Here is a 15,527-nt window from a genome sequence, read left to right as displayed (position 1 = left end):
AAGCCGAGGCCCCAAACCACTGTTTCCCAACCTCAACCTTTCACCCACTTTTAACCCACACTTGAGGCTATGACCCCAACACATCCCAGCCAAACACCACCCTATGCCATACCACGTAATACCACAGCATACCAACAGCCTACTACTCGTTCTGTCCACCCCACCGCCCCAACAACCCACCCCTTTCCCTCAGCACCATCCCCCCACCCAACACACCTCTCCCCACTCCGGTACCCCACCACCCATCCACCCGGTGCAATACCCCACCCCACCCCACCCCACCCCAGGGCTGTCGTAAGGACAAAGTGAATGCAAGCCACTGATATACAAGGAATACGGTCTACACAGGCAAGGAGTTTTAAGAACTGGAACGAAGACAGTGGCTCATGCCAGACAAAGGCAAGTCAAGGCCAAACCACTCCAGTTTTGCTGGTACTGGGGAGAGAGTAGGCGTGGCCAGTGCGGCAGACCTACGTCTGGTGACTGTGGGCACACTGACCCAGGTGGGAGGGACCAGCAGGGGCTCTCCGGGGCCCTCCCTGCTACCCCACGGTGAGGCGGGCAACTCACTCCAGATTCCTGGTGATGTCCAGCTGGGCTGCAGCCTCTGCCATCAGCCGACAGCCTTCATTGTCCAGCTGGTTCCCTGAGAGGCTGAGACAGAGGGGCCTGATGCTCTGTGCTGCTAAGGCGGGGTCCCCCCAGCCTCTGCATGCACGCCGTCCCTCCTTGACTTCAGCCAAAGCATCACTCTGGTAAGTGAGCCTTAATAATAATGGGTGCTACAAGACTGTGCACTACATGTCCAGCATCATCCCAGCTGCTTCTACGATTATTGGGTATTTAATCCTCGTAACCACCCTGTGAAACAGGCCCCATTATTATCCTCACCTTACTAAGCAGCAAACCAAGGTACAGAGTGGTTAAAACACCTCCTGAAAGGGGGACCTGGGATTTGAACCCAGGCAGCCTGATTCCAAGGCCTCGCCCTCAGCTGTTTCTTTACGCTTCTATCTGCATAACTGCTTCTTGTGATAAACTCCTTAGTCATACGGGCATCAGATCTACTCTGGGGATCAGGGAAGTTTCCCTGATGTTTGAACGACTTGCTTGAAAAAACCAGGAGCTCGGTAGGTAAGGGGTGGGCGAGAGATGGGGGAAAGGTGATCCCGGTACTGGGCACAACTCATTCAAAGGCCCTGTGGCGTAGCACACAGGAGGACCTGAAAGGGGGACAGTGTGTCAGGATCGATGATTTCAGTGGCAGGGCAGGGTCAGCTGGGGCTTGGGGGGTTGGAGGCAGCGTTCCGGATCACACAGGATTTTAGCATCCGGGCTTTATCCTGAGCAGCGGGAGGGAGTGAAGGGGGCAGGCAGCAGTGGAGTGCAGTTCACTCTCTACCCGGTGGAGGTGGCCAGTGTGGAAGCAGGGGACCCAGTGAGGAGGCTGATGGGGTCATCCAGGTGAGGAATGAGAGCGGTTCAGACTGGAGAGGTGGATGAGAAGAGGGTGGTTTTGAGAGCTACGTGAGGGGTAGGTGGACTTGGCACGGACTGGCTATGGGGGAGGGGAAGGGAGCTGAGAGGTGTTTGGTCTGTGTAGCCAGGTGAGTGATGGGGTCATACTGCAGGTGAGAGCACTCGGGGAGGGGCAAGCTTGGTGACGGCCAGGTGGGTGGAAGCATGCGAGTTTGGTAAAAACACCTAATCCTGTCTTGGTTCTCCCAGTAGGACCAAGTCAAGGCTCAAGCTTTGGTCACCAAGGCCCTCACCTGTCCATCTTTCCCTGGGGTGGGGCCACTCACCTCAAAACACATTATGGCATTCCATCACTCCACCCTCGTGCCCGTTTGATTTCCTGGAATGGTCTTGGCAGGGGTCCTCTCCGGATGACACGACAGGACCTCTACCAATCCCCAAGCCCTACTCTCAAGGAGCTGGACATGAATGGAATTTCTCCAGCCCCAAAGGAGAAGGTGGTCTCACTCTACTCTGGGTGAGGGAAGACAGGGTGAGGGCACCTGAGAGTTGTGGTCCAGTAGACAGGTGCGATGAGGCTTCTGCTCTGCAGGTCTCGATGACACTGGTTATGGGGACGAGGCCGGTGGGAGTCATTGTCTGAGCTTGAACCCTGGCCTGGACTCTTCCTAGCTGTGTGACCTTGTGCAAACTTACCTCTGTGTGGCTTAACTTCTTCTTCTATGAAATGTGTGTAGTAAACAGCACTTACGTCAAGGAGATGGGGAGATTAAATACGAGGATGTTTGTAAAAAAGCCTGGCCAGAGCAAATGCTAAATAGTGGTAGCTGTTATGATATCTGCGTCCCCCAAATTCTTAATGAGGCAACACGCCCTTCCTCACCCCATGCTCACACACACAGTAGAGGCCCTTCAGACCCTGCCCTGCCCGCCACCCTTCTCCGCCCCAGAACTTCCCATGATACTCACTCCACTTTGTCCAGGTGGGGGCCTTCCTGGAGCTGGGCTATGAGTTCCTGCACATCATGGACCCTGAGCTGACACTGCTGAAGCCTGAGGTCAGGGTGGAGGCAGAGGGGCTCAGGGCAAGAAGCTACACCATGCCTCCTCCGGCTCCAAGGACCACTGCCAGGTGTGGGAGCCAGGAGGCAGACAGACCTGGGGTCTCATCCTGGCCCTGCTTCTTGGTAGCTGGGAAATCTTGGACAAGGTACTTAACCTCAGTCTCCTCCTCTATAAAATGGGAAGAATAAAGCGTACTTTGCAGGGTTTTCAAACGAATTACAATGAGGTAAAGTGCCCAGCAAGGGCTCATTAAATTATAATAATTATCGTTGTTATAACAGATGCTCCTTGTTCAAGCCAGGATGGGTTATTCATGTGCTTTCTTTGCTCCATGCCTTTATCCTTTATCCTCCTTGCCCCTGCTACACCTCTCCTGGGAAGGCACCTCCTTTCATATTATATCCCTCCCCTTAAGGCAATGGAGCCCACAGAGGTACCTGAGTGCCAGGCTTCTGCTCTGAGCCTCTTTCCTCTGGCTGGCATTTCCCTGTAGGTCTGATGCCCTGCAAAGAGCAAATCCAACACTGGCCTTGGCTTAAGAGTCTAAGACCTGATGAGCCAAACCTCTTATTTTAGGTTCTAGGGGCTGAAGACCGTGCAGCATGACCCAAAGTGAATGAGTAACAAAGACAGTTGTTTGAAGGTGCTGAAGGTGTTATTCAGCAGAGCAAGGAGAGCAAAAGGTTGGAGGTCAAATAGGCTTTATTCAAATTCTGGCTCTGCCTTATATATAGCAGTGTGGCCTTGGGCAAGTCACTTCACCTATCTGAGCTTCCACTGTTCTTTTCCAAAATGGGACGACAATATCTAACACAGAGTGATTGAAGGATTAAATGAGATGATGCACGGTCAAGTGCCCCGCATAAGCACAAAATTGAAGCTTAGTAAAAAGAAGCTGCTATTTCAATGTTGACGCTTTCCATTTGTATATGTGCTACCTATAGTTCAGAAGGTTGGGAGCATGGACTGTGTGTGGGTCCAGGTTGTGGGGGCCAGGGCACACCCAGGCTCTCTCTCACTGGGCCAGGGGAGGGTTGGAGGCTGCCGAGAAGCTGGAACATTATTAGCTACGTTTTCACAGACCTCTAGATTGGCATTGTCCAAAAGAACTTTACACGATGATGAGGATGTTTTATATCTGTGCCACCTGCTGCGGGAGACACTAGCCTCCCATGGTCATTGAGTACCTGAAATGCGGCTAATGTGACTGATAAATTTAAAGGTTCACTTTACTTCATTTTAATTAATATACATCTGAATCGCCACATGTGGCTAGTGGCTACCATATTGGGCATCACAGCTATACAGTTGGAGGAGAAAAAGACATTGGTCCTACCGGATCATTGTATGGGCGAGGAAACTGAAGCTCAGAGAAAAGACTTGCCCAAGGACATACAACATCATCTGTCTGTGTGTCTCAGCCAGGAAGGGGTATGAGGAAGCCTAGATGTAAATGTTCTTTCATGGAAAGGCAATTTCCCTTTCTTCACCCATGCAGGACTAGCCAAGCCGGAATCCACGCACAGCTGGAATAGCCAGCACCTGAGTGTCACCTGGATGTCAGTAGTATTTTAAGTACATTAAATGCGTTAATTCATTCAACCCTCAGAGTAACTCTGAGATGTAGGTATCATCGTCTTCTCTTTTTAAAATTTTTTAATTTATTAATTTATTATTTGTTTATTTATTTTGAGAGAGAGAGAGAGCACACAAAAGCATGGGGGAGGGACAGAGGGAGAGAGAGAGAGAGAGAGAGAGAGAGAGAGAGAGAGGGAGAGAGAATCTTAAGCAGGCTCCACACTCTGTGTGGAGCCCGACATGGGGCTTGATCCCATGACCCTGGGATCATGACCTGAGCAGAAATCAAGACGCAGACACTCAAGTGACTGAACTACCCAGGCCCCCTTTTTTTAGATGGAAGAGTTTTCCAGGGTGTTCTTCACATACTGATGCCAACCTAAAAGTATATTCATGCCTTCCCTAAGGGCCTGCCTTGCTCTGAGACTTCTGGGGATGCTCCCTCATCACAGGGGCCAGATGTGGTCCAGATATGCTAGAGGAAGTTAAAGTTCTTTGCCAACTCTGAGAAGTAAGTCATTTCTCAGGGCAGCCATAGCAAGAAGCAGCCCCACATTCCAACTCTTCATGTGTTCTCTTGCCCACCTTTCCCTGCAACTGCTTGAGCCCAGACTGCTCTTAAGAATGAGCCCAGACTCACCCCCCTTCTACGTTCTTACCCTTGAAGTTCTGCAGCTGTCTCCGTGGGCGGGGAAAGAAGGAAGATGAGGTCCGCCTCCCTGCAAGAGTCAGATACCGAGCCATGAAACCAGTGGACTGGAAACCAGCACATCACCCCCTGCCTGCACACCCCTTGCTGTTCCAAACATCTAGAAAAGGTTGATTTTGTAATCAACAGAGAAACAACTGGCAAAAGTGCCCCAAATCAGAAATTAAAATTGTGACTATGCTATTGCTTGATGAATACTTAAAGAGTGTTTTTAAAAGTCAGGAAAGCAATTTTTACAGAGATGACTTTTTTTTTTTTCCAGAGAAGACTTTTAAAAATTAGGAATGCAAAGAGTTTTTATGGGAGTTACAGTATTTTAGGTTTGCATGGCACTTAACCTACTCCATAATCCAAACAGGTATCCCTAGTTCAGCACCATGGAGAGCAACATGCGGCTAATTATCCCTTGGGCTAGGCCTATGCTTCCTAGATTTGTTGTTGATCCATTCCTTCAACCATCTGTCCATCCATTCATCTATTCGTCCATTATTCTACTCATTCAACCATCCGTCCATCCGTCCTTCCGTCCATCCATCCATCCATCCTTCTATCCATCCGCTATATACTGAGTACCAGGTGCCATATCTGAACTAGGCTCTGGAGATACCGATATGAATAAAACAAATTCAGGTGCCCACACATGTAGATCTTGCAGACTAGGTGCTCCTTTTCCCACCCACTACCTTCCCCTCCCCTTTTCTCAAGACCCTGAGGCCCAGATTCCATTCCTGCTCACCTGACCTGCAGCATCCTGACAGCAGGGCTTGTGATTGCTACCTTTGTCAAGCAGAGTAAGGTTGACATGGAGACACTGTTGCGGCTCAGGCTGCAAGATTGTGGCAAGGGTGTCAGGAGTGAACCCTGTATCCCATGGGCTCCTGAAGAGACTTTCTTCGCTCTCCAGGGAGGAGGGTGACTCAGGCAAAGGGGTGGAAAGACTGCTTACTCAAGCTTCTGGAGCCGCGGCAAACAAAGAAGCACCTCCACAATGTTCAGCAACACCCCGTCCTTGAGCTGGTTGTCCTGAAAACTGCAGGGAGACCAAGGCCCAGCCCCTCAGCCATGGAGTTGGGGGATTTGGGAGCCCCAGTTAACAGGTGATATGGCTGCCTTATGCAGGAGACACAAGTCATAGGCCCACAAGGTGTTGGTGGCCTGCTCCACAGTATCCAGTAAGCCCAGCTAAGTGGAAAGGCCCTCTGCCAGCCTCACTTCTGTCCCTATTCAGCCCCAAAGGGGAGCTCCTGCCTAGGCCCAAGAGATCCAGATAATGGGGCTGTGAAGGCCTCATGAAGCGGAATGAGGACACCCAGCACCCTGCTCTCAGGGCTATGTCTGGGATGTGCCTGAGGCTGGAGTTTATTAGGGCCTCTCAGCTCCTAGGTGATGAGCAGAGTCTAGACTGGATAAAGGAGATGCTACCTCCATCCCCAGCTCTGGCCTTGACCCCTAGTCCGAGCACATTCTTTCCAGGCTCACATACTCCATCTGTCAAATGGAGTCCACAACCCAGCCTTGCCTGACTTCCTAGCTGGAGGGACAGAAGTGTGAGGGTACCTTTGTGCATGATTGCTCTGGTCAGTGCAAAGGTTTGGAAATGTGAATTGTTAGCGCTGTTTTTCCTGATTATTGAGAGTGACCTTAATCTTTTCTCCTATCACCTAGTGATCCCACATAAAGGCATTCAGCTGTGGGGAATAGGAGCTGAGGTCCTACACTCCACTCAACAACCAGTACAACCTAGTGCCAGGCTGCATCTCTCTGGATGAATGGATGCCTTTTCTAAGTCTCATAAAGGTGCCATATAAGCTAGTGATGGTTCTGCCAATGAACTGCTGAGAAGGTTCCCTGGCTCCACCCCTCTCAGGTTACTCATCACAAACACAGGGCAGGAGTATATTTGTGCTCATGTGCTTAGTTAGTGTGTAATTGCATCTAAGTGTGTACGTGGATCTAAGTGTGCATGCATGTGTGCACACCTATGAATGTGCAGGTCAGGAGAGCAGGAGAGTGCAAGTGTGAATACATATGTGTACGAGTGTGAAGGTATGTGTGTGTTTCATGCACTTACTTGTATCCACAGTGCCCAACACCTGCCTACACGCTGCTATCCCTTCTCTCAGGGCCACGGAAAGAGGGCCTCAAAATTCAAGCTCCTTAAAGATGGAGCAAAATATTAGATGAGGGAAGCAGTGCTCTAGGGTCTTTGGGAGCCTTGTGTTTGGATCCAGCCCCACACAGTTCTTGGATCTATGCCTCCCCTTTCCGGGTCCCATTGAAAAACAACTGGCCAGATCCTGATGGAATATGCAGGATTCATCACAGGCTCCAGGGGGTGCACAGGGACCTGGGAAGTGACTGGTCCCCATAGCCAGCAGGTCTTCCTGGAGATCACTCACCTGACCTCTTCCAGCTGTGGACAGAGGGGCAAAGCCTGCACCAGGCGGCCGATGCCTTGGGCAGTGATCTTACTTCCCACTAACCTACAGGATAAGCAAAGAGGGTGGGAAGGAACAGAGATGGGAAAGGGGGTAGGCCAGGAATCTGCCCTGTGCAGGGTTGAAGGGAGAGGGGAGAGTTCCAGGCATCTCTGGCTGAGGATTCCTCTTGGACCCAAGCCCTGGCTCACCCCAGCTTCTTCAGGCTCCCCATTGTCGGCAGGCTCCTGGAGAGGGCTTCTGCAAAGGCGTCCCCACACTTCCTGCTCTTAAAGCTGCCACGGGAAGAGGCAAGATGGCAGAGGATCAGCGCGGAACAGGGCTTAGAGGCCATCACCCACCCCCTCCTCTGACTGATGGAACTGAATACAGTTATGTTAATAGTGGTAGCAGTAGTTGCTGTTCGTAGTAGTAACAAATACATATTATGGCAGACACTGCTAACTGTCCATTGAAACCCATTCTCCACTGATAGAGCTCTAATTGGGAATGTGGTTTCCCAGTCAGAGATGGCATTTCCAGTCTCCCTTGCAGCTCAGGGTGGCTATATGACTATGTTGTCACCACTGGAATGTGAGTGGAAAGAATGTGCTCTGTGTCCATGTGTGTGGGCTTTAATACGCTGGGTGTATTGAGTATATGCTCCCCTTCCCTTCCCCTAAGCCAGAACACGGATATGCCCATGACCCGGCTTTGACCATGCAGATTCAGACGCCCAAGGAGACGATGGAGAGACAGTGGGAGGGATCTGGGTCCCTGCAGGACCACACAGAGCTGAGCCATCTCACTGACCTGGACCACTGACCTCTGAGTCTCCCGTGACAGTGAAACAAAATTCAACATTATTTAACCCACTGTATTCAGGGGGAAGGGTTCTCTGTTATGAGCCTCACCTTTTCTCCAGCTACTACTACACATACTGAGCCTCCACCATGAGCCAGGCACTGGCTAAGGAGGGTCTTCCCCATATTCTCTTACCCCCTCTCCCAACCACCCCACGCAGTTGGTATTACCACGAATTCATTTTAGGGAGGAAGAAACTCAGGCCGAGAGGTTAAGTAGCCTGCCAGAAGTCAAACCACCTCTGGACGCGGAGGCTCCAGCTCACGACTGAGAGGGAGGGGGAGACTAAAAGCCTAGCAACCGCAGCAAAAGGAGGGCCAACTGGACCCTAAGGTCTTGGCGAGGCATGGAGCTTCCCCACCGGCTCTCAGGCTAAGCGGTATTTCAGACTATCTGTTCTGATGTTTGAGATTCGTACCCAGCCTCCCTCAGCAAGAACAGCTCACCTGAGATTCTCTACCTGCTTACAGGCTGCCAGGGCCTCAGGGCAGTGGGGCTCCAGGGGGCAGCCTTCAAAATCCAGCTGGATGGGGGCATTCCTGTGCCCCAGGATGTTGTTCAGGGAAGCCAGGTCAGCATAGGTCAGTGGGAAATTGTGGAAGGACAGGTGACAGGGGAGGCTTTGGGCCATGAGGCTGGCCAGCTCAGGCTCCTGGGTCTCACCCACGCAGTGACAGAGTGCCACAACCTTCGGTCCCGTGAGCCTGCGGGTGGCCAACTTCCTCAAGGCCTGCATCACCTCAGCCTGCCTGGCACCCACCCACACCTCATCCCTCTGTGCCACGTGGCTGAGGAAGGGACAGCAGGCGCGGGACGCCAGCCCAGCCAGGAAGGTGGGGAGGTGGTCTAAGAGGCCCAGTCTAGCTTTGGTCCGCAGCACCCAGCGAGAACTGAGGGTGACATAGTGGGCAAGTGCATTTTTGTCCACCTCGGGGCTGGCCATCAGGTGCAAGGCGGCAAAAAACTCCTGCAGGCTGAGGTGGGTGAAGGCATAGCCAGTCTCCTGGTGCCCAGGGCCTGTGCAGATGCAGAAGGAGGTCAACAAGCCGAGGGCAGCCCCAAAGGCCATCATGGGGGGAGGGATGTCTCCTACAGAGAAGATAACCTTCCCGGTCTCCAGACCCCTCAGGGCCACCTCACTGAGGCCCAGCAGGGACTCAGGAAGCGGGTGCCCACGGGGGCCGAGGGTAGATACCAGCTGCACATAGTTCTGAGTCACGGTGGGCAGAAGGGCCGCAGATTGGCCTGGAGAGCTGCTTGGGAGCAGATGGTAGAGGCAGAGGCAGGTGACTTGGCATACTGCGGGCACCGCGCACATGCTCTGGAGATGTCTGTTTTCCCTCAGCTCTGCCAGGGCTGCCTCCTGCCACGGCTGGTTACTGAAGAAGTGGCCCACGTACTCCTCCACCCGCGGCCTGTCAAAGCCCCACATGTGGACCATGGCCGCCTCCGTGGGCAGACAGTCGGGCAGCTTCCCTGGACGGGAGGTGGCCAATACCCAGCAGCCAGGCAGGAGGGTCCCTTTGCAGAGCCCGGAGAAGAGGGCAAGGGCTGGACTTGGGGCCTCAGGACCTGCAGTGTCCTTGCTGGAATGGGGGTGGAGGGCCTGGTCCAGTCCGTCAAAGATCAGCAGGACTCCCTTAGCATTCTCCTCCAGGTACTGGAAGACCAAGTCGGGGCCTGCCTCGGGGCTCAGGTACAGATCAAAAAGAAGCTGGGGCAGCGTCAGGAACTCTGTGATCAGGTTGAGCTGGCGGAATTCAAAAAGGAACAGGGCCTGGAAGCGGTCCAGCTGGCCGTCAGCCCACTTCTGGCAGAGCCGGTGGGCCAGTGTGGTCTTGCCCATGCCCGCCTTCCCCAGGAGCACCGTCACCCTCGGACCCTTGTCGGCCTTGGTGTTGAAGAGGTCCAGGATGCTCGCCTCAGTGCCATCTTCTGCCTTGGGGTCCCCCAGGATGGCCCCCTCCTGAGTGTTGAAGGGTGCTGTGGCCCGGCTCCACTGCAGGATTGGCGGGATATAGGCCTGGTGGAAGGCAAGGGGTTGCCCTGGCCGGCGCGTCCTGCTGCCATAGCGCTGCTGGGCAGAACTCCTCAGCAGCTGCAGGTACCTCTTGGCCAGCTCTGCAAGGGGCAGGGAGAGGCATGAAGGCTGGAGCTCCCCACCCCCAGGTCCCCTCACCCCAGTACCGGCAGTTGGGAGCCTGTGGCCTCAGCTGTGTATATATAGGTGTGGGAGGGCTGGCAAGAGCGCACGGGGGCTGTTGTACCAACCAAATCCCTAGAAAGAACTGGTTCTACAGAAGCACAGGTTCTGTAGAATGGCCTTTGGGCCATTTAAATAGGGAAGTCCGACCGGGGAAGCATGGATCGTGGTTCTGTTTGTTCTGCAACAGTATACATGTAAAGCTTTCAATGAGATGGGGAGGAAAAGTGGATCACTCCCTTTGCAGCATCTTCTTGGAACAGACTGTGTATCTCAGTAGCCCGTTCCTCTCCCTAATATTTTGGGGCTGCAATGCCCAGGGGTGAGCGCTAGTAACCTGTAGGCCCAAGCGCTGACCAGTCGGAATTGGAGCTGGGCCCTTACTGCGCGAGGTACTAACTTTTTAATTGCTGGATCACTGGGAGATCTTGGGTGGCCCAGGGGAAGGACTGGAGCCACTGTCAGGGGATACTGGGGATAACTGGTTGTGAACAAGGACCCTTCTGGACAACTGGTAGAGAAAAGAGAGCAGTTCTGTCTTTTCCACTCCCTCTGGCCTAGCTGGTCCTCAGCCGTCCCCAGGCCTTGCGGTGGTGCTGGGGTCTCCCTGGTATCCTGCCTATCTCTAAACTGGCCACTGAGGGTCCAGGTCTGAGGTCATGCTGGTCACCTCCCTGAAGCTCCCTCAATCCTGAGGAAATGGAGTCCCCGTAAGAGCCCAGATGATGAAGCTACAATCTACTGGGAGTGCTTCAAGCTTCTTCAGCTGCACCATCTCTGGAGAAGGCCCTGTGGCCTCCTGTGGGGGAGGTCCTCCTTGCCAGACCCAGCCTCTCCTCTGCCCACCCAAGACCTCCAGTCCATATCTACCGGAAGAAGCTTGGAAAACAAGAGTCACCGGGCCCTTGGAGGCTTGTCAACAGGGCACAGAGTCCAGGATCTGTGCCCTAGCCCCAAGGTAATCCAATCCTTACGTCTGGGTCTCTCCTCACCTTCGTACCCACCTAGCTGCTGCTTCCTACACTGCTTCGGGCGGGGTGAGGACCCACAGCTCTGATGAGGCCGCTTGAGGCCTGGAAAGAATGAAAGAAGGGTAAGGGATGACGTTTGGGAGCCTGGGCTGAGGGGGCACCAAGCACCTTTGGGGAGCTCCAGTCCACAAATACGTAGCAGGCAGACAAGTGTCTCCACACCTAGGGACTGAGCGACGGGCAAAGGCTGCATCAACACCAGCTTCTGTTTGCAGAAGTGGGTCTCAGGCCTATGTTAGAGGCCTGGAGGCTCTGGGCTGGGGATCTCCCAGGCTGCAGGGAGCTGGGCCCACAGCCAGCAGCCTTGGGAACACGTGGCCCCAAGCACTGCATGGCTTGGGAAAGACCCAGGTCTGTCGAGGCCACTGCTGGTTAGAAAAGTGGAGTTTCCAATGGGCCAGGCCTGTGCCCACTCTCTTGTGCCCGTGTGTTTTATCGCCCTCATTTCACATCTTCCACATTTGGTTTAATGCTTCCCTTAATGGTTTCACGAATTCCTGTCGGGTTATGGATTGTCAACAGTCATTTTAATGCCTTTCTAAAGAGGTTGGGAAAGGAAGAAAGGGAGAAGGAAAACAAGAAGGAAAGGGAGCAAGAACGGAGGGGAGGAAGAAGGGAAAGAGGACTTAGGGAAGAATTTGAAGAAGTAATGTGGGATATTCCTACAGCCAGGCATTAGTGACCAATCAGAGCAGCCCTGACAGGTCCCTTGCGTTGCCAGGTGTTAACTTAAAATTTTTTTTATTATTTATTTATTTCAAAAGATTTTATTTATTTGTTTGTTTATATTTGAGAGAGAGAGAGAGAGAGCGCTAGCTCATGCATGCACAAGAGTGCAGGAGAGGGACAGAGAGAGAGGGAAAAAAATCTTAATCAGGCTCCACGCTCAGTGTGCACGGGCTGAATCCCAGGACCGTGAGATCATGACCTGAGCCAAAATCAAGAGTGGGACACTCAAAAAAAACAAAAAAAAAGAAGAGTTGGACCCTCAATGACTGAGCCACCCAGGCACTCCCTGGTTGACTTTTTATAGGTGCTGGCTTACAGGAGACTCGGGGATCCCAAAGAGGAACTGGAACCTGTTTGAGAGTATTTTAATATTCCAATAAGTCCTCTATTTAAAAAAAATGTTTATATATTTATTTTGAGAAAGACAGAGCGTGTGCCCGTAAGTGGGGGAGGGGCAGAGAGATGGAGAGACAGAATCCCAAGCAAGTTCCACGCCGTCAATGCAGAGCCCGATGCGGGGCCTGATCCCATGACTGTGAGATCATGACCTGAGCTGAAATCAAGAGTCAGGCACATAATCGACTGAGCCACCCAGGCTCCCCAAGTTCTCTATTAATAAGGGACTCACTGGCTAAATATCAATCGGGCTTGGTCATAGCCATGTGATAGTTATGCCAGTTCAATGATTTAAGCCAGAAGGGACAGGGACCAGGACAAATAGTTTTGATCTGCTGGGGAGCTGGGATTATGGAGTGGCTGTTCTGTTAAAGCCTGTTGATGTTAATGCCAAGCACAGCTATAAGTTCAAAGCCCATACTTCTACAGAAATAAAAGGCATCTAAATTGGAAAGGAAGAAGTAAAACATGTTTATGGATGAGAAGATCTTATATGTAGAAAGCCTTAAAGACTCCACAAAAAAGTTTTTTAGAATAAATGAATTCAGCAAAGTAGCCGGATACAAAGTCATCACACAAAAATGAGTTGCATTTCTACACATAAGGAACCACCTAAAAAGGAAATTACAAAAGCATCAAAAGAATAAAATGGTTAAAAATTAACCTCCAACAGGTGGAAAACCTGTACGATGAAAAGTAGAAAACATTGTTGAAAGAAATTAAAGAAGGCATAAATAAATGGAAATATATCCCAGGCTCATTGGAAGACTATTATTAAGATGGCAATCTTACCCCAAATGATCTATAGATTCAGTGAAATTCCCATCAAATCCCAATAACCTTTTCTGCAGAAATAGGAAAACGTATCCTAAAATTCATATGGAATCTCAAGGGACCCCAAAGAGCCAAAACACTCCTGAAAAAAGAAGAACCTTGTTGGAGGACTCACATTTCCTGATTTCAAAACTTACAAGCAAGCTACGCAATCAAAACAGTGTGGCACTGGCATAAAAACAGACATGACGGTCCAGAAATAAACCTTCACTTATATGGTCACATAATTTTTGACAAGGGTGCCACGTCCATTTAATGGGGAAAGGACAATCTTTCCAACAAACGGTGCTGGGGAAACTTGACATCCACATGCAAAACAATGAAGTTGGACCCTTACCTAACATCATATACAAAAATTAACTCAAAGCGGATCAAGGACTGAGATATAAGATCTCAAGCAATAAAACTCTTAGAAGAAAACATAAAACAAAAGCTTCATGACATTGGATTTGGCAATGATTTCTCAGATATGGCACCGAGGCACAGGTAACACAAGAAAAAAACAGACAACCCAGGCTTCATGAAAGTGAAAAACATTTTGTGCATCAAAAGACACTATCCACAGAGTAAAAAGAGAACCTACAGAATGAAAGGTATCTGTGAAACCTGTATCTGAAAAGGGATTAACATTCAGAATATATAGAGACCCCCTAAACTCAACAACAACAAAACAAACAAGGCAATTAAAACCACGGAACAAAGAACTTGAAGAGACTGATCTATAAAGACGACACACAAATGGCCGACATCACCAATCGTTAGGGAAATGGAAAGCAAAACTACCGTGAGATGGGTACCACCTCACACCCATCACCATAGCTACTGTAAAAAACAAACAAACCAGGAAACCACAAGGGTCAGCAAGGATGTGGAGAAATTGGAACCCCTGTGTACTGTCGGTGGGCATGCAAAATGGTGTTGCCAATGTGGGAACAGTGTGGAAGTTCCTCAAAGTATTCAAAATAGAGTTACCATATGACCCTGGATTCTGAATATATACTCAGAAAGAACTGAAAGCAGGATTTTGAAGAAATATTTGTTTACCCACGTTCACAACAGCATTATTCACAATGGCCCAACTGTGGAAGCAACCCCAGTGTTTATCGGTGGCTGGATGGGTAAGTCAAGTGTGGTATACACATACAATGGAATGTTATTCAGCCTTACAAAGGAAGGAAATTCTGCCACAACATGTAGGAGGAACCTTGAGAACATTATGTTAAGTGAAATGAGCCAGTCACAAAATGATTCCATTTACAAGAGGTACTTAGAGTAGTGAAAATCATAAAGACAGAGAGTAAAAGGGCCCAGGGGCTGGAGAAGAGGGGAATGGGGAGTTAGTGTTTAATGGGGATAGAGTATCAGTTTTCCAAGACAGAAAGAATTCTGGAGATGGGTAGTGGAGACGGTCCCACAATAATGAAAGTGTACTTAATACCACTGAACTGTGTGCTTAAAAATGGTTAAGATAGAAGTTTCATGTTATGTGCATTTTACCACAGTTTAAAAAAAATGAACATAAAGAAAGGTTTGGAGAATAGAGTGAATAAATCCTGAGGTGGTCACCATTTAACTGCTGACCCCCCACCCCCATCCCTGCCGCACTCCATCAAAAAATCAGTCAGAGGTTCCAGGGTGTGGACAGTAGTCCGTGGGTCAGCATCATGCCCAAGGTATCTAAATGAGGAGGAGGCCTGAGTCTGTGGGTTTGGAATATGAGGCCCTGAGGCTTAGGGACAGGGAAGTGAGAACACACTTCTCCTAGTGAAACGAGACATGATTCTGGCAGGTGCCCAGGAGCTGTCAACTTCAGACTCTCTTGGGAGGTTCCAGCTTAGATCCCCTGGGAACAGGTTATATCAGAACAGGCCAAAGCCTTAACAGGTGCAGAGGGGGAGGAGGCGGGACTAGGAGCCAGGGGGAGGGGCGGGGGTACAGGCGAATGTGTTAGAGGGTGGAGGAGGCTGGTTTAAGGGAAGCAGCTGGCTGGCCACCACCATCCTCCTCCGGGTTTGAGGTGGGGACTTAGCATGCTTACCACCCCCTCCTGCTCCACAACCCCAGCTCTCACCGTGGTGGAGCTGAGATTCAGGTTGGCTTTCTTCACCAGTTTCCAGCTGGCTGGGGAACCCTGAAAGAGAAGGGGAGAGTGCCACATGGTCTAGGGATGCAGCGGATGCCCTAGGACCAGCTCTCAGGGCTCATCCCTCAGGGCAGGTCCC

The 15,527-nt window shown here is 51.0% G+C and overlaps 1 protein-coding gene across 12 annotated transcripts in view; it reads right to left on the bottom strand.

Moving 5' to 3' along the window:
• NLRC5 (NLR family CARD domain containing 5) overlaps positions 1–15,527 on the bottom strand; it is an 86,678-nt gene that overhangs the window by 42,040 nt on the left and 29,111 nt on the right. For 5 of the 12 annotated variants that reach the window (XM_042920237.1, XM_042920240.1, XM_042920248.1 and 2 more), the window contains exons 5-15: positions 15,344–15,436; positions 11,308–11,388; positions 8,559–10,233; positions 7,461–7,544; positions 7,231–7,314; positions 5,778–5,861; positions 5,568–5,657; positions 4,782–4,841; positions 2,982–3,047; positions 2,449–2,532; positions 571–654 (exon numbers count right to left, since the gene is read on the bottom strand). In XM_042920237.1, the coding sequence (XP_042776171.1) occupies positions 571–654; positions 2,449–2,532; positions 2,982–3,047; positions 4,782–4,841; positions 5,568–5,657; positions 5,778–5,861; positions 7,231–7,314; positions 7,461–7,544; positions 8,559–10,233; positions 11,308–11,388; positions 15,344–15,436 (2,485 nt within the window). The remainder of the gene's footprint in view (positions 1–570; positions 655–2,448; positions 2,533–2,981; positions 3,048–4,781; positions 4,842–5,567; positions 5,658–5,777; positions 5,862–7,230; positions 7,315–7,460; positions 7,545–8,558; positions 10,234–11,307; positions 11,389–15,343; positions 15,437–15,527) is intronic. The other 7 variants (XM_042920244.1, XM_042920245.1, XM_042920241.1 and 4 more) reach the window with 6 other exon arrangements.

Source organism: Panthera leo, chromosome E2 (assembly GCF_018350215.1).
Source record: "Panthera leo isolate Ple1 chromosome E2, P.leo_Ple1_pat1.1, whole genome shotgun sequence".
NCBI lineage: Eukaryota > Metazoa > Chordata > Mammalia > Carnivora > Felidae > Panthera > Panthera leo.
Note: the sequence above shows the minus strand (reverse complement) of the source record. Positions and strands in the feature narration are given on the sequence as shown.